At 44.0% G+C, this 24,803-nt stretch overlaps 3 protein-coding genes across 5 annotated transcripts in view; all 3 read right to left on the bottom strand.

Moving 5' to 3' along the window:
* Positions 1–790: 790 nt before the first annotated feature.
* Positions 791–15,586, bottom strand: stom.S (stomatin S homeolog). The gene is given in 7 exon segments (NM_001087393.1): positions 791–1,601; positions 2,218–2,352; positions 2,653–2,856; positions 2,978–3,060; positions 3,210–3,282; positions 3,560–3,663; positions 15,513–15,586. Coding segments are annotated over 7 exon segments (846 nt in total). The 5' UTR covers positions 15,571–15,586; the 3' UTR covers positions 791–1,412.
* On the bottom strand, positions 10,467–13,347 carry LOC121397686. Its single transcript, XM_041574878.1, has 2 exons — positions 10,954–13,347; positions 10,467–10,869 (listed from the first exon to the last, which is right to left on the bottom strand). Exons 1-2 carry the CDS (start codon positions 13,231–13,233, stop codon positions 10,681–10,683), a joined length of 2,469 nt encoding a protein of 822 aa, XP_041430812.1. The 5' UTR covers positions 13,234–13,347; the 3' UTR covers positions 10,467–10,680.
* Positions 15,587–19,520: 3,934 nt separating the features above from the next.
* The window catches only part of LOC108699923 (carboxyl-terminal PDZ ligand of neuronal nitric oxide synthase protein), a 56,990-nt gene continuing 51,707 nt past the window's right edge, over positions 19,521–24,803 (bottom strand). For all 3 annotated transcript variants that reach the window (XM_041575308.1, XM_041575309.1, XM_018232611.2), the window contains 5 exons: positions 24,525–24,685; positions 23,520–23,687; positions 23,019–23,184; positions 22,531–22,858; positions 19,521–22,428 (listed from right to left, as the gene is read on the bottom strand). In XM_041575308.1, the coding sequence (XP_041431242.1) occupies positions 21,882–22,428; positions 22,531–22,858; positions 23,019–23,184; positions 23,520–23,687; positions 24,525–24,685 (1,370 nt within the window). In that variant the 3' untranslated portion in view covers positions 19,521–21,881. The remainder of the gene's footprint in view (positions 22,429–22,530; positions 22,859–23,018; positions 23,185–23,519; positions 23,688–24,524; positions 24,686–24,803) is intronic.

Here is a 24,803-nt window from a genome sequence, read left to right as displayed (position 1 = left end):
TGGAGGAATCTCCTGTTTGGAATTATTAGGCACTAGTGGTGTGCAATGGACTTTACAAACTTATTTAATAGGTTTTTTGGCATTGTATCATCCCTTGAGGGTGGCTCCTTAGCACTGAAAATGTATCCCGCTTTTTATGTTTGTGAATTATGTGTGGGGTGTTAAATAGGTGCTGCACTCACTGATCTGTATGATTGACAAAGGAGTTGCTACCCCAAAACGTTGCATTTCCATAATAAACACACAAGGGCTTGTCCCCGCTTGCACTTGCCTTGTGTGCCAGTGCATTTTCTCACCACCTTTGCCTACTCCAGTCTCTGTGCCCTCTCCACCTCCTTCCTTTGCCTACTCCAGTCTCTGTGCCCTCTCCGCTATCTCCCTTTGCCTACCCCAGTCTCTGTGCCTTCTCCACCTCCTCCCTGATCCTACTACACTCTGTGACATCTAGCTCCTCTGTACTTCTACCCCAGTCTCTGTGCCCTCTCCACCTTCTCCCTACTCTACTCTACTCTGTGCCCTCTACCTCCTCTCTACTTCTACCCCAGTCTCTGCCCTCTCCAACCTGTCCCTATTTCTACCACAGTCTTTGTGGCTTCTCCACCTACTCCCAACTACCCCCCCCAATCTTTGTGCCCCCTTCTCCCACAGTTTAGACTAATATTATTACCTCCCAGTCTGGTGTCCCTTTGAGGCTGGAGTGCATAACAGAGAATGTCATTAGGCAACCTAGGACAGGATCTCTCTTTACCCTGCAGTGACTCGCCTAGAACAGACTGGCCGGCTCAGGGCACAGTTAAAGAGAGTATTTATTTGGTTCAATGATACAAAAATATAGTGCAATTCATTAAAAACAAAACAATTCCTAAATTAAAGTAACACACACGACTGTGCCGACTGAGAGTGCAAAGTAGAACTTGTGTAAGAGAACTTGGTGCAGATCTAGTGAAGCTTATTTACATGGTAATCTGCTCCCAGAAATCTATAAACATTCACACCTTAATTGTAATTTCTTCCTTTGCTCCAGAGTTATATCCTGTACAAGAAATAATTACACTATTTTATAATGAAGTAGCTTTCTGCTTTTACACACACATAGTTGTAGTTCCTCCATAGTACTGGGGGGTTTCTGACTCTTGCACCCCTAAATAGCATGTTACCAAACTGCTTAGTGACCCCCCCGGTGAGTAACAGAGAAATGGGATAAAACCTGTGAGCGTCTATTTATTATATTCATTGATTCACAAACAGCTTTGAAAGGGTTAAGGACCCATTAATTAAAATCCAAATGTATTTGAAATCATTTTGGGACATGGAACCTGGTTTCAGAGAACCAGACTCGATGAGAAGAGGAAATGATCACATTTAATTACAGTTGGCGGTTCATTAAAAGCCTCAGACTAATGAGACAGGATCTATTTATTCATCAGTCCGTTGAGCAGGTCAATGGGCAGTGGGAAGACAATGGTTGAGTTCTTCTCGGAGGCGATGGTGGTCAGCGTTTGCAGGTAGCGCAGCTGAAGGGCAGATGGAGATTCCGAGATGACCAGGGAGGCTTCTTTCAGGGCACGGGATGCGTTCATCTCACCCTCTGCTGCTATGACCTGGGGGTAATTCATATTGCTTGATTAAAGGGAATATAAACCCAAACTGAAAATGATTGTAAACTTACTCAGACTTCTCCTCTAGGTAATTTGTATGGATTTTCAAATCAAAATTTTTTTTTGTGGTTTCTAGTTTTAGACTGCTACTATTAGGCTTTCAGTGATTCAGTGTCTGCAATATGGAGGCATCAAATTCTGGATTCAGTTCAGAAGTCAGCTGAATCCAAGAGTCTGGCCAAACTAAATCCTCCCTACCCACATTAGGTTTTTCTCACGACAGTGGTCCAACCAAGATCCCCCAATAAGTACAACTTTAGGCCGAGCAAGGTGCATGATGGGGGGTGGTTAGGGCAGAACAGGGTGCGTTGGCATCCTGCTGTTTTAAGAGGGAGTTCACTACTGCCTCCTATAGGGTGGATCATGGAACTGCACCGATTGTACTGATTGACTAATTGATGCCCATGGAATGTTTCCAGGTTTTGCGCCTTCACACACAGCAGTCGTTTTCTAGAAATATTTCCCGGCTTCACGGACTCATTTCCTGTACAAAGGGAGTCATCACAATGCCATTTGGGTACAGCAGTAGCACCCGTATGTTGGTTTGTGTGGGCATTACCTTGGCTCGGGCTTCCCTTGCAGCCTCTGCTTCTGCCGCCATCGCTCTCTGCAACTGAATGGGTAGCTTCACGTCCTTAATCTCTACTCGCTCCACCTTGATACCCCAGTCGTCTGTTGCAAGATCCAGGGTGGCCTTGAAATGGAAACCAAAAACATTTAGCCATAGAAGAGATGTATTGGGTGTACCCCCCACTGTAAATGATAAGGATATTAGAAGTCACTGAGGGGTTCTGTGACCATATAAAGGCACAAGGCTGCAGGCTGAGTTATACAGGGAACTCTGAGTATCCCTCATGTATTATAAGGGATAATGTACCCCCTACTGTAAATGATAAGGATATCTGTGCCCATATAAAGGCACAATGTGAAATAATAGAACGTTCTTATGTTCTACATTCCTTATTTCTCCATACCACAGGTCAGTGCCACTTACCTGCATGTTATGGGCAATCTCTTCTCTATCAGAGAGGATTTGGGACAGGTTTTTGGTCCCCAAGACGTTTCTCAAAGTGGTCTGAGCCAGGAGACGGGTGGCAGAGTCTGCGTTGGTGATATTTGCCACTGCCAGTGTAGCATTATTGACTCGGTAGTAGACAACACCATCCACGCTAACGGTGACAGAGTCCTTTGTCAGGATCTAAAGGTAAAATGCAATAGAAAATAATTACTTATTTTTGGAACACAAATCAAATGACATTGGCTGTGTTGCTGGTGTAGTGATGTTTAGGGTTTGGGCACAATTGGACAGGGATGGTTACCTCTTGGGGAGGGATGTCAAATGAAATGGTTCTAATGTCCACCTTGATGAAGCTATCGGTGCAGGGGAGAACAAAGAACAGACCTAGGAAATTGACAGGGAGAATTAGAGGCAATGGGTAGTAGTTTGAGCTTGTACCCAATCAACAGTGAGCTTTGACATGTCTAGTGCAGCTAAAATCATGAAAGCAAGTGTCTACATAATTGGTCGGAGTCAAAGTAGGGAATACTGACCTGGTCCCTTTGCTCCTCCGCGGAGGATTCGTCCAAGTCTGAAAATGATAGCTCGCTCGTATTCCTTTACAATCTGTAATGATAAAGCCCAGGTTAGTTTCAGTCAGCCCCCCCCCCATTGTATTTTACTCCCCTCTAAAAGGGAGGGTTCTCCAAAGAGAAGTGCTACAGTCTGTTGGCATTGTTGATGCCTAATCTACTGTATATATTTAAAATATTATTGGAGAGGAGATGTCACGCCACCAATAGCAACAGCCACCAGGGGCGCTGTTCATAAACGGTCTATGGAAGATATGTGTGAGCCAAGCAGTATGGCAGCTTCTCTGCTGCAAGGGTTATTGCCACCTTACCTTTATGCACATCCATATTGATATGGGGAAGGTGAGGATCGTGAAGAAGAAGGACAAAATGACCAAAAACCAGCCGCAGCATCCGAGCCCTCCTTCCGAAACAGCTGCAACAGATACTCAGAGTTTAGTTACCGCTTAAAGATCATCAACTCCTCCATAGGTCTATAAACCATAGACTTTAAAGCACCAACATATTCTGCAGCGCTGTACAACAGAAGAACCTCAACCCTTTCAGTAGAAATATATCCATTTCCATTTGGGTCAGGTCCAACTCGCCCGTGTGCTTAAGCATTAGGGTTCCTCGGTTATTATTTGAAATCTGAGATTCCTGATTTATTTAGCAGGCTTTTATGCTGGAAGATATGCCCAAGGGCATTGTGGGTGAAGAGCCCTTTCATAATGGATTTGTTTAATCACGATAAAAGCCCCGTTTCCTGTGTCTGTCCCTTTGTACGTCTCCAGCAGGAACATTTTATGGACAAACACTTTTTAGCCTTCATTCATTTAATGCTCTATTAGCTGCTTCCTTCTGCATCACATAAGCAGGGAAGGAGTGTGAGTCTGATTGGTTAATCTCCAGGCACCCATCAAAATATTGTCTCCATAGTAGAACATCAGTTGGGCTTTTTCAATTAGTGACCAGGTAAAGCTTTGGTGATACCCCTTGACACTAATACTGCAGCAGCATCCATGCAGGCCCGGATTTGTGGAGAGGACACCAAGGCCCGGGCCTATGGCGGCAGGATTTTAGGGGGGCGGCATGCTGCCCAACCACACCCACATTGGTTCAGAAACACTGGGGATAAGCAGGAGATATGATCGTTTTTTTTAAATTTCCTGTGCGCCAATCCCCATTGCTCCGGTCCCGATGATGAAAATTTGAGCAAATAAAAGGGAGGGGACAGGGGCGATGAATGACAGTGGGCCTAGGGAAGACCGTTATGTAAATCCGGCCCTGCATCCATGAAAGAAGCAGTGGCATGGGGGGTGGGGCTCATTATATATGCAAGTTTCTTTTCCAATGAGAAATCAGGCTTTATATGGATCATTCTTTCCCTTCTTTATACAGTGCTAAAGGGACAGAGACCCAACCCTTCCAGTTTTGGGTTAGTCTGAAGAGCAAAGCAAACCCATAGCACAGTTACCCTCCTCTTACTAATGGTAATGTCACACCACGGTGACTAAGGAACCAAAAGTATACAGCGAAGGAGTCCCCATCGCCAGACCAGAAAGTAGAGTGTAAGGAAAACCTGATTTATTTATTGTAAACACCCATCTGGCAGTTAGGCTTGGCTGGCCCATAATACAGAAAACATTGCACAATTGTTTGTATTGTTTCCTATCAACATGGTGTATTTGTATTCTTTTTTCAGATAATTTGTGCATGGAACATCCCTTCTCTCCAGAACAGGATCATAGCATTTTATATACATCTGGCACCATCTTGCTCAAAATAGTGAATGCTCAGGAGTGACTGTGCGATGCTGGGAGCAAACTAAGGACTAAATGTTGAACCTTATAGAGGTGACTTTTTTTTCTTTTCAAACCTTATCTACATTGCAACTATGATATATAAATATTATCTTAGGAAAGCAATGTGCTTATCAGGTTGTTGTCCCTAGCTAGGGGCAATTACCACAAGCTTATGTCCAATCACAACTCAGCAGGGATTTTCCCAGCACTGCACATGACAGCAACAAGTGACACCCTTACCTACAGCAGGGATCACTGGGTGCAGACAAAGAATTAGTCCCAAAGTCCCAGAACTTATTATTCCTCCGCACCAAGCCCTGTCCTGCAAAGCTTACAATCTTATAGTCCAGTCCTCACTTTGACTCACTTTGTCCAGAAGGTAGTCAAGGCCATGTTTTTGAGGCTATCTAGAATTGCAACTAAGCTCTTATACCATGTGGTCAGCATTGACATTTAAGTTGGGATCCTTACAGGTTCCTTACAACCTAGAGCAGGTGGTTTTGTTCAGTCACCCCCTTGTGGTCCAAGGAGGGCAACAGAGTAGAATTATAAAAGCCACATCACATGTCTTTTCTTGTCTTGTGTTTTTTATGCACAGCAGGATGGTACATTTGCAGCCTGATTTACAGAGCAGGGTAATTGGGTGAGTCACCGGCATTATCACATTAATTCTAACTGAATTATATCTCCCAGAATTCTATGGGGCATCAGATAGACAGACCCATGTGTCGCGGGGTTAATGGTTTCTTTCTAAAAACTAGCAATAGAAATATTAACCTTTAAAGGGGAACTTTGGCACTTTTTGGAACAAAGGCTTTTTGCCAAACAAGATGTACTGCATCAGTTTAGAACTGCTGTCTTCACCCTGTGACCTACAGAAGTGGTCACAGGGTTAGGACAGCAGTTCTAAACTGTCGCCACCATATAAAAGTTACAATGGATTGGTTCAGAATGACCAGCTGAGCCTCCCTCTTCCCAAAGCTGCAAGCAGAGCCATTGAGAAGCCACATCCTTACATCCTACAGCCGCAAGAAACATTCACCCTCAACCTCTTCCTACTGCAACATACTGTATGATTTACGGTCCTGTCATTGGGTTAGCTAATACACAATCTACCAGCTGATATAGATGATGAAGACAATTATGCCATGAAGCAGGAGTTGTTGCACTGTCACAGCCCGACTACTAATGATAAAATATTCCTATCCTCTCCGGCTGTTGAGATATTTAATTGCATTAGGGGCTGCGGCAGGAACTGAAACCAATGAACAACAAACTCTGAGCAAAGTGCATTTTGTCCAGTATAAACAAAGGATAATTAAAGGGTACAGTCACAAAGGTGTAAAGAACAGAAACCCAGAGATGGGGTATCTTCCTCCCCAGGGAATGGCTGTGTTTCTCGGGTTAGAAAGCAACATAAGAGAAAGCAACAACACTGCTGCTGTTGACAGGAACAAAAACTCATTAGGGAGAAAGTTTGTTTATAGAATAAAGCTCCAGAGCAGCTCTCAAGCACTAATGAAACGTTGCCAAGAAGCCTCCATGTGATTACTGACATAATACTCCTGCCTTATTCCGTCACTGGCACTGCCTGCTGAACAGACTTCTGCTTCTTTAAAACCCCTATAAAAAGAAAATGTTCCACTATAAAAGAACAGCAATCTCCCGGTATCCATCAATTCCTCACTTTCCTGGTAATAGTTCTGTACAAATGCCATTGCAGTTGACAGCAGTGTCTGGTTGGCTGTTTATCTCCTCTGCACTATTGGTTCTGTCTCTGGAAACAATGTGGCAGAAACCAGCTGAATAAAAGACGATGGAGGAGAAGCCACTTCTGATAAATTGTTTAAACTGAGAACCAGAGAACAAAAAGGGACAGCCAGATACTGCAAGTGCAATGACTGCCCTCCAGCAGCTGCAAGGTCTGTTTCTCCTATAGGCACAGCCCTGCTGGGGAAGTGGAAGTCAAATGCCAGTAAAACACATGATAATTACAATGACATAGGCACTAACCGAAAGCAGAGTCCTGTGTTCCTAAGAGGCAAGATCTATTGCTGGTTGGTAACCTTGTTATGGAGCTTGAGCCAGAAAAAGATACAAGCAGAATAGACCAAGGGTCCTTCTTGCCCTTCTATCACCATCTTGTTGCACCTTCATCTTCTTGACCAACAGTATCCATTTAGTCTGTCATATGTCATAGGTCATATGGTCTCCAACCTGTCCTACTATCTCTTTCTTGTTCTGTCTCCATTCTTGCCTTACTGTCTTCATCTACTGTTACTATCTTACCTATTTGACTCTATCTTGACCTACCATCGCCACCTTGTCCTACTGCCATTACCTACTGTCCCCTTTTTTGATCCAATGTGTCCATCTTGTTCTACTTTTGCCAGCTTTACCATCTTGTCCGACAGTCTCCATCTCATTCTACTGTTTCCATCTTGTCCTGCATACTTCATCTTGTCCTACTGACTCAATCTAGCATTATTGTGACTATCTTTCCCTGCTGTCTCCTTTTGCTCTATTGGTTGTATCTTCTCCATCTATTCCTACTGTCGCCATCTTTACAAAGGTGCAGATATTGTGGGGCAACTAGTCTACAAGGTGCTGAAGGAAACAAAAAGCTAAAGCATTTCTTGCACTGGCATTACATTTATATTGGAGCGCAATAAAAGGCTGACACTCCTCTGATAAGTAAATGACACATTATCTTCCTTTCCGCAGGCTATGGATATAAATGGGACTCAGCTTGATAAAACAGACATTCATACACGAAGTGTACTCAAGTTACAGACCAAAGGGCGAGGGGTCTCCCTTCCCAGAGCCACACTCCTTTCACAGAGGCTATTATCCCACTGCTACTATAGGCACCATCTCTCCCTACTATACCTGCTATCCCACAGCCACACTCTCTTCCCAGAAACTATTATCCCCCTGTTACTATAGACACCATCTCTCCCTACTTTACCTGCTATCCCACAGTCACACTCCCTTCCCAGAGACTTTTATCCCACTGTTACTATAGGCACCATCTCTCCCTACTATACCTGCTATCCCACAGTCACACTCCCTTCCCAGAAACTATTATCCCACTGTTACTATAGGCACCATCTCTACCTACTATACCTGCTATCCCACAGTCACACTCCCTTCCCAGAAACTATTACCCCACTGTTACTATAGGCACCATCTCTCCCTACTATACCTGCTATGCCACAGTCACACTCCCTTCCCAGAGACTATTATCCCACTGCTACTATAGGCACCATCTCTCCCTACTATACCTGCTATCCCACAGTCACACTCCCTTCCCAGAAACTATTACCCCACTGTTACTATAGGCACCATCTCTCCCTACTATACCTGCTATGCCACAGTCACACTCCCTTCCCAGAGACTATTATCCCACTGCTACTATTGGCACCATCTCTCCCTACTATACCTGCTATCCCACAGTCACACTCCCTTCCTAGAAACTATTATCCCCCTGTTACTATAGACACCATCTCTCCCTACTATACCTGCTATCCCACAGTCACACTCCCTTCCCAGAAACTATTATCCCACTGTTACTATAGGCACCATCTCTCCCTACTATACCTGCTATGCCACAGTCACACTCCCTTCCCAGAGACTATTATCCCACTGCTACTATAGGCACCATCTCTCCCTACTATACCTGCTATCCCACAGTCACACTCCCTTCCTAGAAACTATTATCCCCCTGTTACTATAGACACCATCTCTCCCTACTATACCTGCTATCCCACAGTCACACTCCCTTCCCAGAGACTATTATCCCACTGTTACTATAGACACCATCTCTCCCTACTATACCTGCTATCCCACAGTCACACTCCCTTCCCAGAGACTTTTATCCCACTGTTACTATAGGCACCATCTCTCCCTACTATACCTGCTATCCCACAGTCACACTCCCTTCCCAGAAACTATTATCCCACTGTTACTATAGGCACCATCTCTCCCTACTATGCCACAGTCACACCCCCTTCCCAGAGACTATTATCCCACTGTTACTATAGACACCATCTCTCCCTACTATACCTGCTATCCCACAGTCACACTCCCTTTCCAGAGACTATTATCCCACTGTTACTATAAGCACCACCTCTACATACTGTAATGCGCCCCCTACTTCTAATATCCTTATATATTTGCAGTAGGGGTACATTACGCTGTATCTATGTTAAATAAACATAGTTATTGGGCAGCCATCACTGTAACCACCTGTCACGAACACGGTACTTCCAACCGCACGTGACTTTAGGTGTGGCTATCAGGGGTCACTCACTCAGTCTCTCACCCACCTTGCACACAGGTTAGACTAACAGAAAAGCACCCCAAACACCAACCAACACCCACAAAACTCATTCGCTGCCACCATCTATCATTCACAGGCGATAGAAACCTAATGTGACTATTCCCCTGTTCTCTCTAACAGGTAATAACTCACAATACACCAATTCATTAACACTCTCTCACTATAGTCAGTTAGTTCCTACTGACTCAACAAGTACTTCAGTATGCAGAGGGTTAAGGCTCACAGTTACACTCTTTCAGGCTAGGTTCGTTTAGAGCATCAAAGACAATCTTATTAAATTCTCTTTAATATTATAAAAGGTATAACAGTGCAAAATACAAAAAGATGTTACAAAAAGAGACATACATTCAATAATGCAATTACAAACAGTTGTAAAATAAAAGGGAAAACATGGAAAACCTATACTTAACTCCAAAGATATGGAATTCCTGGTCCTGGAGGCAAGGGGAAACAAACGGGATAACTTCCAATCGCAATTGGTCCTCCAAAGTAAATCCAAAGTTTAGTCAGAAGAGCTGACTATTTATTAGTGATTTCAGGGCATCAGGTAACTGCACACTCCCCCCTCCCTCAGGAATGTAAGGGGGTGTGGCCTAGCAGGACACAGATTGAGTTTTTATGACCTCCTGTGAGTAGGAACTGGACCAAGAATATAATGACCATAACTCCTTATTGGAACATAGGAGAGAGATGATATTATATTCATTGGTTATTAATTCTCTCAGGGATTCCATAGATACTAAACATCAATACTTTGTGACCTGCCCCTGCCCAGATATTCACATCTAATATACAGAGTACCAAACCTAGTCATGTTTGGACTCGTTGGAAAGATGAAATTGCCTTGAACCCATCATCAGTTTTTTATACTGTTGGTACAACAGGTCTGGGTTCTGTAAGGATAAATATATTGGAGTATACATTATATGTAACCTTTACTTCACCTTTGAGGGTCTTGCTGGGAACTTTAAGTTCTCACTCCTTGGGCTTCCCCCTCCCCATGGAATGGCTCTTATCAGCCAGGGCATGGAGGAGGGAATTACAGCTCTGACCCCTCTGACCATAGTGAAAAGAGGCCTGTTATGTGTCTGATTTAGATGCTGGTAGAAATATTTCTCATGATACCTTGGCCTGTTTTATTAACTATTACAGGCCTGTATCATGACACCTCCCCTTTTTAGAGTGAGCAAGGGGAGATTGACTTACAGGTCACTCTTAACCTTGCCACAATAAAAACATAAATCCATAGCCATAGCCAGGTCATTATCGAAATATCCATTCATATTATACAGTATGAGGGATCAGGCTACCTCCCAGGCCTAAAGTCTTGTTCCTTGAGGGCTGTATCAGTATAATCCCAGGTACTGGACTGGTTTGATGTAGGTATACTTCCCGTTTTGCCTCTATCTGCACTGTCTCTGGACAGAGTGCAGGTTTGCATAGTAGGCAATGGTCTATCACTGCTCTCCTCAGGCATCTGACCTATTCCTCCCACCTTGTTCACTGAGGGGCCCTCCAGCCTATCTCTAATCTCCCATTCCCTGGGCCTAGACATAGAAACTAGCTGGCGGCCTCCCACCTTGTTCACTGAGGGGCCCTCCAGCCTATCTCTAATCTCCCATTCCCTGGGCCTAGACATAGAAAGTAGCTGGAGGCCTCCCACCCCCTTGATGCCACCCTGGTCTCCACTGACCTGCTTAGTCTTGGGTTGGCATAAACCACTGGGCTCGTCCTTAATACTCTGGACTTCTGGAAAAATTACTTTGTTGCTATCTGACTTGGGAGCAACTCCTGGTACTGTCAGCCTTTCCTCCTTAGTACTGACCACCTTAGCCCCCCTCAGTACTGGTTCTGGCATGAGGGCTATTCCTGGCCCACCACTACCATCACTCTCCCCAGTCTGAGTGGCACTATCCACTAGGACCCTACTCTGAGTCCTAACCACCTGTCCCTCATGCTTCTGCACTGACTCCTGAGCTTGGCGTAGCTGCTGACCTCCACTCAAGACCTCAGGCAGTTTGGGTACAGGATCAGGGATTACACGCTGGAAATCCCTCACTGCCGGTATACTACCGGGCTGCACCAGGGAGACTCCTAGGGGAAACCTCTCCTCCCCCTCTCCCTTCTTATCCCTACTTTGGGACAACACTGGTTCAGGCACTGGTTGACTCTGGCTCCTGCCTCCCAGTCCTCCCTCCCAGTTACTTTGCTGCATTGTACTTTTTACAATTACCTGTTGAGGTGGGTGGCCACACTCCAGCGCGGCTGGACCTAGTGAGACCTGGTCATAGGGCACAAAAGCAGTTATCATGTAACCCAAATCATTCCCCAACAAGACATTTACAGGAATTTCATTAGTTACACCCACTTCCCTTAGACCTCTCCCCGCACCCCAATCCAAGAAAACTTTTGCCACAGGCACCTTTGGGTGGCTCCCACCCACTCCCTTTATGGACAAAGTCTTTCCAGGAATAATGTCCCCAGTGTTTATCATCTCTGGACGCACCAGAGAAAAATTAGAACCTGAGTCTCTTAGTCCCTGAGTCACTTTGTCCCCCACAATCACAGACTGCATATGATGATGTAGATTCTCAGGCTTACCAGACACGAGCATCACAACAGGCTGTCCAGGTGAAGTTGGTTCCTTCTTTTGTGGACAGTCAGTCCTCACATGGCCCATCTGGTTGCAGGAAAAACATCGGCGGGTATCCTTCTGCCCCACAGCTGCAACAGACCCCCCAAGAGATGAATTCTCACCAGACTGTAGACTGCTGTGTGCGGTTCCTCCTGTTGATCGCTCCTTGTAGCTTGGTACAGATGTTCTGCGGTGGTCAGACATCCTATTTGCAGCATAGGTGTCTGCTATCTCTGCTGCCTGATCTGCTGTTTTGGGCTCGCGGTCCATAATGAATTGCTTAACTTCCATAGGACACGTCTGCAAAAATTGATCCTTTATCATCAGATCTTCCAGGCACTGAAATGATGTAACAGAGAGTCCTCTCAACCAGGATCTAAAAGCGGTTCTCAGACTACTCACAACATCAGAGTAGCTGTCTGTAGGTCCGCGCTGCACAGTTCTAAATCTTTTGCGGTATACTTCTGGTGTAAGATGGTACTTTTTGATGAGGGCATTTTTTATAGCATCATAGTCCCCATCAAACTCTGGTGGTAAGTCCACAAAGGCATCCAGGGCTTTGCCTTTCAACCCTGGGGTGAGATATTTTGCCCATTGCTCACGGGGTAAGTGATACTGTCTACAAGCCCTTTCAAAGCACCGCAAAAAGGTATCCAAGTCACCATCTTTATCCATAACTGGAAATTTATCCACAGAGTTTATTAAAGGGCGTACTTCCTGGGTCTCACTGGACCGTGAGTGTGATCCCTGCTGCTGGAGCTTGACTAACTCCAGTTGATGCTGTCTTTCAGCTGTAGCAGCATCCCTCTCTGCTTGCCTTTCAGCTGCTGCTGCTGCTGCTGCTGCTGCTGCATCTCTTTCTGCCTTTCTTTCTGCTGCAGCTGCTGCATCTCTCTCTGCCTGTTGATATTGCAGGATGAGCTGAAGACGCAGCTGGGGGTCATCTGAACCCAACAATTGCAAATTTGCTTGCAGGGATGAATTCCTGTCATCCTGCCCACTGCAACTAGAACTGTCCTCTCGCTGAGAGGATCCTGGAACAGAGTTCATCACTGGGACATCCTGAGTTGCATAGTCTCCTGACTCAGGTGTGTAGTTCTGCTGCTCCTGTTGCACCAAGGCACAAATCAACATTTCCTTCGATTTGTCCGCTGCATCAATTCCTCTTTGCTCACAGAGATTGATGAGGGTCTCCTTGGTCTGCCTCTTGTAAAATGCTGCCATCTTGCAACACTTTGCCAAAATAAAAGATAGAAAAGAAAAACAAGAAGGGAAGGGAAACTGTTTGCAAGTATGTCTTAATAAAAATAGTATGCACTGAGTTTGTCTTTGAAGACTGTAAACTCCTCGCAAGGATTTACAGTTCTTTAGTGCAAGGTTTAATGACTTAACCCAAGCACTAATGCTCTAAATAAAAAATATGCCACCGCTGCCTACCAATCTGTCACGAACACGGTACTTCCAACCGCACGTGACTTTAGGTGTGGCTATCAGGGGTCACTCACTCAGTCTCTCACCCACCTTGCACACAGGTTAGACTAACAGAAAAGCACCCCAAACACCAACCAACACCCACAAAACTCATTCGCTGCCACCATCTATCATTCACAGGCGATAGAAACCTAATGTGACTATTCCCCTGTTCTCTCTAACAGGTAATAACTCACAATACACCAATTCATTAACACTCTCTCACTATAGTCAGTTAGTTCCTACTGACTCAACAAGTACTTCAGTATGCAGAGGGTTAAGGCTCACAGTTACACTCTTTCAGGCTAGGTTCGTTTAGAGCATCAAAGACAATCTTATTAAATTCTCTTTAATATTATAAAAGGTATAACAGTGCAAAATACAAAAAGATGTTACAAAAAGAGACATACATTCAATAATGCAATTACAAACAGTTGTAAAATAAAAGGGAAAACATGGAAAACCTATACTTAACTCCAAAGATATGGAATTCCTGGTCCTGGAGGCAAGGGGAAACAAACGGGATAACTTCCAATCGCAATTGGTCCTCCAAAGTAAATCCAAAGTTTAGTCAGAAGAGCTGACTATTTATTAGTGATTTCAGGGCATCAGGTAACTGCACACTCCCCCCTCCCTCAGGAATGTAAGGGGGTGTGGCCTAGCAGGACACAGATTGAGTTTTTATGACCTCCTGTGAGTAGGAACTGGACCAAGAATATAATGACCATAACTCCTTATTGGAACATAGGAGAGAGATGATATTATATTCATTGGTTATTAATTCTCTCAGGGATTCCATAGATACTAAACATCAATACTTTGTGACCTGCCCCTGCCCAGATATTCACATCTAATATACAGAGTACCAAACCTAGTCATGTTTGGACTCGTTGGAAAGATGAAATTGCCTTGAACCCATCATCAGTTTTTTATACTGTTGGTACAACAGGTCTGGGTTCTGTAAGGATAAATATATTGGAGTATACATTATATGTAACCTTTACTTCACCTTTGAGGGTCTTGCTGGGAACTTTAAGTTCTCACTCCTTGGGCTTCCCCCTCCCCATGGAATGGCTCTTATCAGCCAGGGCATGGAGGAGGGAATTACAGCTCTGACCCCTCTGACCATAGTGAAAAGAGGCCTGTTATGTGTCTGATTTAGATGCTGGTAGAAATATTTCTCATGATACCTTGGCCTGTTTTATTAACTATTACAGGCCTGTATCATGACACCACCAATTATGTACAAATGACTCCAGCACTGCCCCCATAAAAAGACCCTGGTGCCCCCAGCGCTGGAGTTTGCAAGTAAATATTTATATAAACAGGAAGCATTACGGCAGCCAAATTCACATGCTCCCCTGACCCAGATGAAATTCCTTGGATCAGTCCAAGGCCACTGGGACACGTTTGGAATGATTGGAGCACTGCAGGTTACCATAGATGTAAGTGCTCAACATTCCTAAGACACCAAGATGGAAGCATTTGTGTCTGTCAGCCCCCACCAAGCTACGTATATATTATTCACACAACAAGACCTGCAGCAAAACAAAACCCTGTGCCCACAAATCTGCAACTGGAAGGAAGATCCCTGTCCCCAAGAGCTTACATTCTAAAGTCTCTCACACACACAAATACATAGTTATATATAGTTATTGCTATTCTGTTGCGGCTGGTTTGCTGGCACCAATGACTAGTGCCGATTCCTAAATTACAAGTAGCCCCCCCATCGTGTCTAATTACTTTTTAACCCTTCTGGTCATGGTGTAATTAGCCACCCATGCCAGATGAAAGGGGGAGACCTGATAAAGTTTAGAAGGTCCATCCCATCTCCCTCCATAGTGTTAAGATCCCTGCATAGATTGTAAGCTCTTGTATGCAGAGATCTCCGTTCTGTGCATGTACAGCACTATGTATACAGGTAGCACTATATATACATATATATAATAAAGTACAGTACATACATGGATAAGGGGAAGGCTGGTAAGAGCCGGGGGGAGGGGGACAAGTTACTATAATGGATAATAACATACTGATATTACTGGACTCCTGGTTTCCCCTCCTGGACTTGAGTTCCATGTTGTCAGCCATGTCTGTCGCTTCCACTAACAATCCCTGTGCCCCAGTGGAGTTTATATCCCCGACTTCATAACAGACACAAATCCCTCCCAGTTCTACGTCTCTCTCCCAGTTCCCTTATCTCAAGCAGCAGCCTTCCTCCTCCTCCTCTCCCAGGCACTCCCAGCACTGTCACTGGATCCTAATTGCAGGCTCTGGATCATGGAAAAACCTGCTGGGGGATTCCCAATCAATCAAATCTTTGTATCACTTTAATTCCACCTTCGGAATATTATATGGTGTCAATTCCAATCAGCCCTGCTGGTACAGACAGACAGACAAACAAACAAACAAACAGACAGACAGACTGCTTTTCATTGCAAATAAACCCAGTGAGAGTGAGGAATGAATGGATATTGCTTAGAACTACAATTGTAAAATTACAATTTATAAAAATTACTCTACTTAAAGGGGAAGTAAAGCCTCAAATAAAGGATAATAGAAAGATAATCAGAAATCACAGGGCCCCATACAACAAAGTTCTTTGGGCCCCTCTCCCACCCATCAGTACAAAGGCCATACAGACACAAGTGCTAATACATGGTTGTTTACCTTTAAATTAAACTTTTAGTATGATGGAGAGGGATATTCTGAGACAATTTGCAATTGTTTTTTTTTATAATTTTTTTTTATTATTATTTGTATTTTTTTATTATGAAAAGCTGGAAAGAGTCAGACGAAGAAGGCAAATAATTATAATAACTATACAAAATAAATAAAGAAGACCAACTGAAAAGTTGCTTGGAATTAGCCATTCTAAAGCCAAGAGTCACAGAGCTCTGAAAGAACAAGTGGAATAAATGAATAACCATTTACCTGTTGTTTTCAGCGGGGGAGGGGGGCAGCCACTCCCACTGTGTTCTCGAGTTGGATGGCACCCGTTCTATAGCTCTTATGATATATATTATCTCTTTAAAAAGAAGAATTTTTTTTTAAAGTTTTTCTCAGTTTTACTTAAAAATAGGAGATTGGTGTCACCTTTAATGTTCGCTGGGGGGGGTCTTATTCCTCCTAAGCCTCTTCTTTCCTCCCAAAATGAGCCCTAATGAGAAATTTCAGGATCAAAGCAGACAATGAGTGATTTTCTTTTGGAGACAGGGGCCAAATTGGAGACAGGACATTTCTACTTTATAAAACATAATATGTGACCCAGGGCCCATCACCACTGTGGACAGTCTTTAACTAGAACTATGAATATAACCTTCAATCTCTAGGTAATTCCCAGAGTGAATGACAGAGTTCAAAGTTGAAAGGTCTTTGCTGCCGAGTTACGAATGGAAACCTAATCAGATTGAGGCAATGGTTGGGCTAATTATACTTATAATCACACTGGAAACATTGACTAGAGATACAGTGATATTGATTGTATTATTATATATATATTTTTCCAACCCCGCCCTTTCCAGCTCGGAAATCCTTATCAACCACCTTCCACATTCTCATCACATCCTACTGACATCTGGAGAATGGAGGTTCTGCAAGGGCCTCTGTCACATAGAGACACACCTAGTTCAGTTTATCTCATTCTTTGCATTTAATCCTACAAAGGGCCCCTTCGATGATAGGGGCCCCATTAAAATAAAATAAAAACAAATTTAAAAAGGTCATGTAGCACACGGGTGCAATTAGATATTCCAAATAAGTGGGAGCAATCTGTTGCCATTGCCCCTCCACTGACCAAAAGGGTAATTGCCTGGACCCTCTGTACACTTGTGGGTCATGTGATTATCTTTCCGAGCAATAATGGCCTGAAACCCAACTGCAGAACATCAAGGCATTGTAGGAGCGTTGACCAGTGTCGGACTTGGTGGCCCAGTGGGGTTGCTGCCTTAGGGCCTCCCACACCACTCCAGGGCCCCCACAGCAGCAAAGCCCCCTCGGACCCCATCTGCCCAAACTACAACCCCCCTTTGTCCCCCCACTCATATTTTTTCTTCCTGTGGTCGTGCTGGGGGCCAGGTAGGGAGGTCTGAGGCAGCAAAGAAGGTGTTGTGCAGGGAGTGGGTCTGGGCCGGGGTCCACAGGTTTTTTACTGGTGTCCTGTTGGCCCAGTCCTGTCCTGGTACAAGCAGTGGAGAGAACAGCAGATCTTACTAAAGCACAAATCCCAACATATGTGAATAGTAACAAATTTTCACATACGGCTCCCTAAATTCAGAACAAGTGCTAAAGCTCCCTGGTCACGGCTCAATCTTCTGCCAGTAGCAGCTGCCTTTGGCCTCGGGAGGAGGCTATTTTGCAGAGTTCAGAGTAGTCAGGCAGTCAAGGGTCAGAATTGGCAGAGTTCAGAGTAGTCAGGAAGGCAAGGATCAAAATCAGAATCAAACAAGACAGCACCCAGGATACTACTACGTAGACCTACAACTACTACTACTACAACGTAGACCTAATAATGGGTACTGATTTCTAACCTGAAGCCCCTTTAAATAGTTTGAATCTCGATCCAAAGCACAATGACGTCATTACGCATGGCTCGTAAACTGCGGAAGTGCACGCCGCACGCACCATAGGAGACCGGCAACGAGGAGGAAGAGGCAACCCAGCGGGTGCTCTAGACCACCAGGGTGAGTCGTTACACAAATATACAGAAATACTAATTTTTAAGGAAAGTAAACCCCAAAATGTAATTATTTCTTCTCTGAGAAGGCAACATTTTAGTTTTGGGTTAACATCCCCTTTAACACTCATCTAAAACTTACACTAAATTTTTAAACATGGATATTTAGTCTTTGTCTAAAGCAGCTGTTTAATGAATGGGGGGGGGGGGTACAATATGTGCCCCCTTATCTACCAATAGGAGTGCCATTTAACCAGCCTAAAGGATGTGGCACCCTCTGGCTGCAATTCATGCAAACTTCAATTATTAAAAGTGTAAAGGTACAGGGGCCAAAATCTCCAAGATTTCATTTGGGGAGCAAATCCTATTCTAAATAAACATATTAACCCTATAATGCCTTTTTGTGCATAGTTGTGACAGCCAGGACTCTTGGCATTACCAAGTAACATCAATAAAACCAAATGAATGCAAAATTACTCAGGGTTCTTGTTCAATTCATACTAATTACTTTATTTAAAGATATAGGTCTTTTTTTTCTCTCTTTGAAACAACAGCATCACCTGCTGGTCATTACAGTTAACTGAATATGCTGGCTGAAAATGAATTTACTAGGAAAAGAAACATCTATGATGTTGCTCTGCTTAAGAACTGACCAGAGAAACATCTAAGGGCTCAACTTTGGTGCCTACTCATGCTAACCTTTTCATGGGTTGACTTTATATGCCGTCAAAATGTCCAAGACATGGGACTGCTATGGGTACAACTTTGTTTTTTCACTCTTTTCGAGTAGACTTGCTACGCATCAACCTACCTAGACGTGGGACTGCTAGATCACAACTTTGGTGCCTACTCTTCTTACATACCTCTACATATTAACCTCTTCTTGGGTTGACTTGCTATGCCATTAACCTTCTGAGACTTTGGACTGCTATTGGGACAACGTTGGTGCCTACTCATGCCAACTTCTTCATGGCTTGACTTGATATAACCCCCAGGTCTTTGTGGGGGTTTACTCATCCACAATGTTCATCTTTCAATAGGGTTGATCACTTTTACACATGCTGAAATGCACATTTGCTTCTAAGATCTTGAATTTCAGTTGGATTTAGCGCTTGGTTCTGTTCTAAAGAGGATCTATAGAAAGCAATCGGCTGGTAACTTCTGCAATCCTAAGCCAATATATGTTTTTTTATGTCACAACATTGAGAACCACAGAGTTCTTCTCAAGTGGTGCAGAATATATCTAGTAGATACAGTGGGGATCATTTTAAGATTGGGTTCTTCTGTTCTTGCACTGGGACAAAATCAGGTCATTATTTATCAGGTCACATTTTGAGCAAGAAATAAACACTTGGCACCAGGATGATTACAAGTTAAATTTTTTTTAATTTCATTAGAAAACCAGTTCCTGTGCAATATATGCATGTACTTCAGTAGTGGACTAAACACATATTTAAGATTCACAATAATAGGCGTTAATTAACACGCGCTAAAAAATATCTATAGGAGGGTTAAGACACAAGGCAGGCATAAGCTGAGGTCTTCCGATCGCCCAGAATCCCGTTGCCAGGCTCAGCCCAGCTGTTTTGGAATTACACTCTGGATCTATATACTGTACTTGGATAATAAATGTAATGGTAGGGAAGCCATAGGGCAAATTATAGTGGTTCTTAAATGGATCCCTTTAATTTAAACTTCATCAGCTCTGAATCTCTGTTCCATCCCTTTAACCTTCTCCTATGCATCATGAAACCTTCTAAACACATTCAACTCCATCTTCCCATCAACCCCTAGTGCAGCCCTTCAGAACTCCAGCCATAGAGGGCTATCATGTTGTGATCCTTTGCTATAGGGAACATCAGGTACACCCACTTTCTGTTTACGTTTGGGGTGGGGAAAACGCTCCCCTTTATCCCTACAGTTTATAGCCAATACCAATCTCCCACCAGCTGTTTAGAGTTTAGAAACCCTGTACCACCATCTTTTTATGTCAACTACCTTGTCCCACTCCCTTGAGTCACTTACCAATTCCCTTCATCCACATTTTGAACCCCCAACCATAACATGATAAATTTAGACTGAACTGGAGTTGTTTCCCTTCACATTTTGAACATGTCCTATATGTACCTATATGTTCTAATATGCCCTGCAATCCATCCTTTTCAAACATCCCCACAGGGAGGCACTTGCAATTCAGATGACTGCCACTCAATTACACGGAGTCCACATAAATGAGCAGCACTTGCCTGGGCCAAAGGTGCACCTATAGAAAAAAAAACTCAAAGGGGCAAAAAATTAAAGGATAACTTAAGCCTGTGTAATAACCAGGACCTCCTTCAGAGCTTTCTCCCCCTCCTCCTGTCCCACACCATTGAGGACCCCCTAAATATGGCATTTTGCTCTACCTTGTTGTGAAAAGCAGATGATCACTTCGGGTTTAGTGGGGCTGAAGTTCCTCTTCTCTTTAATCAGGAGCATGCACAGTTGATGCCAACCTGGACTTTTAGAGGTTCCCCCACTAATGTGGTTCAGTAAGAGGGCTCAGTCATTACTCATTATGCTACATTATTTAGGCCAATAATATGGTACAATAGGTCCCATACTTACCTGACTTAGCTAATTTTGTGGGATTCCTGGGACAGATGAGGTCCACCAAAAACCATATTATATCTTCCATCACTTGCATGACAACGTATATCAGAACACGTACAGACACCTTAAGATCAATATCCTTTCAGCATAATGAGGGGAATCTGCTTTGCTCTAATGGGGGGCATGAAACCATCTTCCAGACGCAAGTTTAAAAATATCATTACAAATCTAAAGAATAAGCACAGTCATCATTAAAAAATAAACCTAAATCTTCTATCTCTCATTTTAAACTCTCTCTCTCTCTACAAGAGATGAAGTTATTGTATTGCACTTTAACGGCAAACTACACTACTGTATTGTAGCTATTCTGTTACACTGGTGCCATATCTTCCAGTGACCAATGAGGAGCTTCTATGTGTGGCTGGGCCATACAGGGAACCCAATGTTACATGTTTCACATCAGTGGCTAAGCAGTTACATCATGGAGATCCTGGACAGAGATAAGCAACACCAACATATGAAATGTTAGCTGAAAGGCAGTAGCTCCTCAATGGGGTCTTTAGTTCTAGTTATGGGTTCCACGTGGGCCCTACAGAACTTTGTATCCAAAAGCACTTACTGGGCCAGTACAAGACACATCCATAGACAAAGGTTACCGTTCCATCCCTATGGTGCTGATTCAAACTAGGCATACCTGGAGCAGATTTGGGGATGAGCTAAATTGTGTAATTGAAGCATAAGGGAATTGGTGTCCTTCAGGAAAAGTCAACTCCAACCATTTACATTTAACAATATATTAGTGTATTTTTTGGGGAGGAGATTCGATACAATTTTCAAATAAAATATTTCTGGCAATCGTCAGTTATCTGGTTCCAAATAGCACTGGGGAAATCTTGCTTATTGGCATTGGACCCATATGGAGATTGGGAAAGGAGATTGGAACCAAATGGAGACTGGAAAGGCTTGCACCCAAGTTCTCTCAGTTTTAACTCAGCGCTCTGTAAGGTTGTCTTGTGTTACAGATGGAGGCAACTTTGAAAAGTTCATGAATGAGGCAGCTGGAGGCAACTTTGGAAATGCCCATGTTGATGATGTGGTTTTCCAACCAGCCGTTCTCCAGAACAAAGCCAGCTATTCAGTTCCCATTTTTGATTAGACGCCATTGTTTTTGGACAGACACGTCCGACTCTGTGTCAGGGAGATCATCTTCAGAGAAACTGATGTGCAGACAGGTGTCATGAGCGGTGGAGAAGGGCAATGTGCTCTCGATGGCAAGCTGCTTGGTGGAACCATTAAAGACTTGGATATCGGGCAAGATGGTTGGGGTGTCCTCCAAATTGTCATAGCTGCTGGTCATCGAGTGAAATGTCCCATTCTCATCCACAGCTTCCTGGCGGAAGGTTAAATTGGAAACCTCCTTGATGGGAGAAAGCTCAGAGTTCTCAAAGCACGGGAAGTGGATGTTTTTAAAGGACGGACTGGTGTCCTCAGGGGCGAACTCGGATGGCGTAATGGAGCAAGAGGTGATGGTAGTAAAGCTGGTCAGGCTGACGGTGGTTGGGGTCGTAACGGTTATGCTCTCAGTAGAGGCAGATTCTGGTATTTGGCTGGAAAAGATCTTACTGGACCTCTTTTTAGTGATGGGAGGTGGTGGAATCAGCTTGGGAATAGACTCTAGAAGCCTTAAAAAAATAGACACACTTGTTATTAAACAGGGACTAATAAAATTGAAAAAATATGATTTGCATAAGAGAAGGGATGCAGAAGGGCTGAAAAAAACCTACTTTGCCTCATCTGATCCGGCCCTTCCATCCCTGGCCTTGAAACCTTTGCTATGATCTTCAATGACCTCAATGACCTCCGATCCTTCCACCTTTCTGCAGAAAACCCCGGTCCCTTCCTCAGTGGGTACATGTGGATGATCCAGGTTCAACAAGTTCAGGTACGACTCCCCAATGTTTTTACCATTCAAGACCTGCACCATGCCAGGGTTACTCTGAAGACTTGCGGGCGTGGAGGTACATGGAAGGTTGATCTCCAAGTTGTATAGATTCTTTAGGTTTAGCGAGAGGGACTGTGCAATAGCCAGGTTTTGTAATGATCTTCTGTCCCCTGGAATAGTTAACAGGAAAAAATATGGGATATAACACTCTCATTATAGGCATAACATAGTATATGCAAATGTATAGTCTATGCACTGCTCATTTTGACTCCTGAAAACCAGGAAAACCAGTCACATTTCATGCAAAAGGCCTATCTAGATTCACCTCACCTGGCTGCTTGGTAACAGATATCAGCTCCAGCTCCTTCAGCTGCCGTACCAGGAGTGAGATATGCTGTAACAGGTCTCTATTGGTCAGCAGCAGCTGGCGGACACTGGCCTGTGATTCGATCCGAGCCGCCGTTTCTGCCGCCAACTGGTCTTTGATCAACTGCACCTGGTGATTTATGGGAGAATACAATATTTTTAGTAAATATTATTGTTTTAACGGACAGAGTGTTTGTTGTAAGGGCAGGTGAGAATCTGCCTGATGTGACAGGGAAAACAGTCCCACTGGAAGTTCACTGCCATCTACAGGTGAGCTGTGGGTAAGACAGGTAATATCTGGGAGTCTGTTAAATGGATACTATTTGTAATGATCCCAGCATTTTTTGTGCTTGCATGGGGGAATCTTTCCTGGTACGTACATGTCTATGTCGTTAACAAGAAGGCTTCTGCCTTGCTTTATGGCAGGGATTTCCAAATACACTCTCTGGCGCACAGGGTACTTACCTGGGCTACAGCCACTTGTGTTTGCTGCTGTTGCTGCAAAAGCTGATGTTGCAGGAGTTGCAAGCGGTGCTGAGAAGCGAGCGGAGTTAGGGCAGAGATAGGGCAAGACGAATCTGGAGTCTGGGCTTGGTGGGATGCAGGGGAATGGATGTAATACTTCTCTATATCCTAGTTAAACGCAACAGAGGTGAATAAGTATAATGCACACAGCCACTTACGGAACCACATTGCCTATCTCAGTGGTGCACACATGGGACCATCTAATGGCTAATCTCAGTACAGCATTTATGGAACTATCCGATGGCTTATCTCGGTGGTGCACTTATGAGACCATCCGATGGCCTATCTCGGTGGTGCACTTATGAGACCATCCGATGGCCTATCTCGGTGGTGCACTTATGAGACCATCCAATGGCCTATCTCAGTGGTGCACTTATGAGACCATCCAATGGCCTATCTCAGTAGAGCATCTATGGAACTTTCCTATGGCCTATCTCAGTAAAACATCTATAGAACCATCCTATGGACTATCTTAGCAGAGCATCTATGGAACCATCCGATGGCCAATCTCAATAGAGCATCTATGGAACCGACCAATGGCCTACCTCAGTAGAGCATCTATGGAACCATTTTATGGCCTATCTCAGTAGAGCATCTATGGAACCATCCGATGGTCTATCTCAGTAGAGCATCTATGGAACCATCCAATGGCCTATCTCACCCCCCAAGAGCTCCAAGATTTGTTACATTCTAAACAGTGTCAGGTTAGAGGTTCAGTTGCCATATATGGATCATAAAATCTATAGCTCTATGGGAAATACAATATAAAAGTACAATGGCTTTGTTTGTTTTGAATCCGCCATGCTATTGCCCCAGCTATTCTCATACTAGCTTTACACCATAATAGAAGCAAAAACTAGCAACAGATACAGTCACCATGCAAAAATGACTATACATTTTTAGGAAAGCAGGGGAAGTCTCAGTCTCTCCAGCAGCGTGTCCTACCTGACTACTACGTTCCATTAACACTCGCACAGACTGTGGGATCCCCAAATCAGATACTGTGGAGTCTCGTTTGATGTTCCTCTCTTCTCGGAGGATGACCATCTTGAGATCAGCATGTTCTTCTTCGTGGTCTTTATAATCTTCTCCTTTTAACTGGTTCGCTGATGGGGAAACAAGGAAAAAAAGAAGCGAGGGATTAAGCATGAAGCCTGTCGCCTCGCATATTAATCTGCCCCTCTAGCCCTGCATTTGCATCCCATTTAAATGCTTCCGGCGTGC

The sequence above is a fragment of the Xenopus laevis genome, chromosome 8S, assembly GCF_017654675.1.
Source record: "Xenopus laevis strain J_2021 chromosome 8S, Xenopus_laevis_v10.1, whole genome shotgun sequence".
Lineage (NCBI taxonomy): Eukaryota > Metazoa > Chordata > Amphibia > Anura > Pipidae > Xenopus > Xenopus laevis.
This window is presented reverse-complemented; position numbering and strand designations above follow the sequence as displayed.

Excerpts from the sequence above, each read along its gene's own strand:
- LOC121397686 (XM_041574878.1), bottom strand. The coding sequence starts at position 13,233 with ATGGCAGCATTTTACAAGAGGCAGACCAAGGAGACCCTCATCAATCTC. Across the intron at positions 10,870-10,953 it reads AGGGCCCCTCAGTGAACAAG|GTGGGAGGAATAGGTCAGAT; the intron begins GTGGGAGGCCGC and ends TCAGTGAACAAG.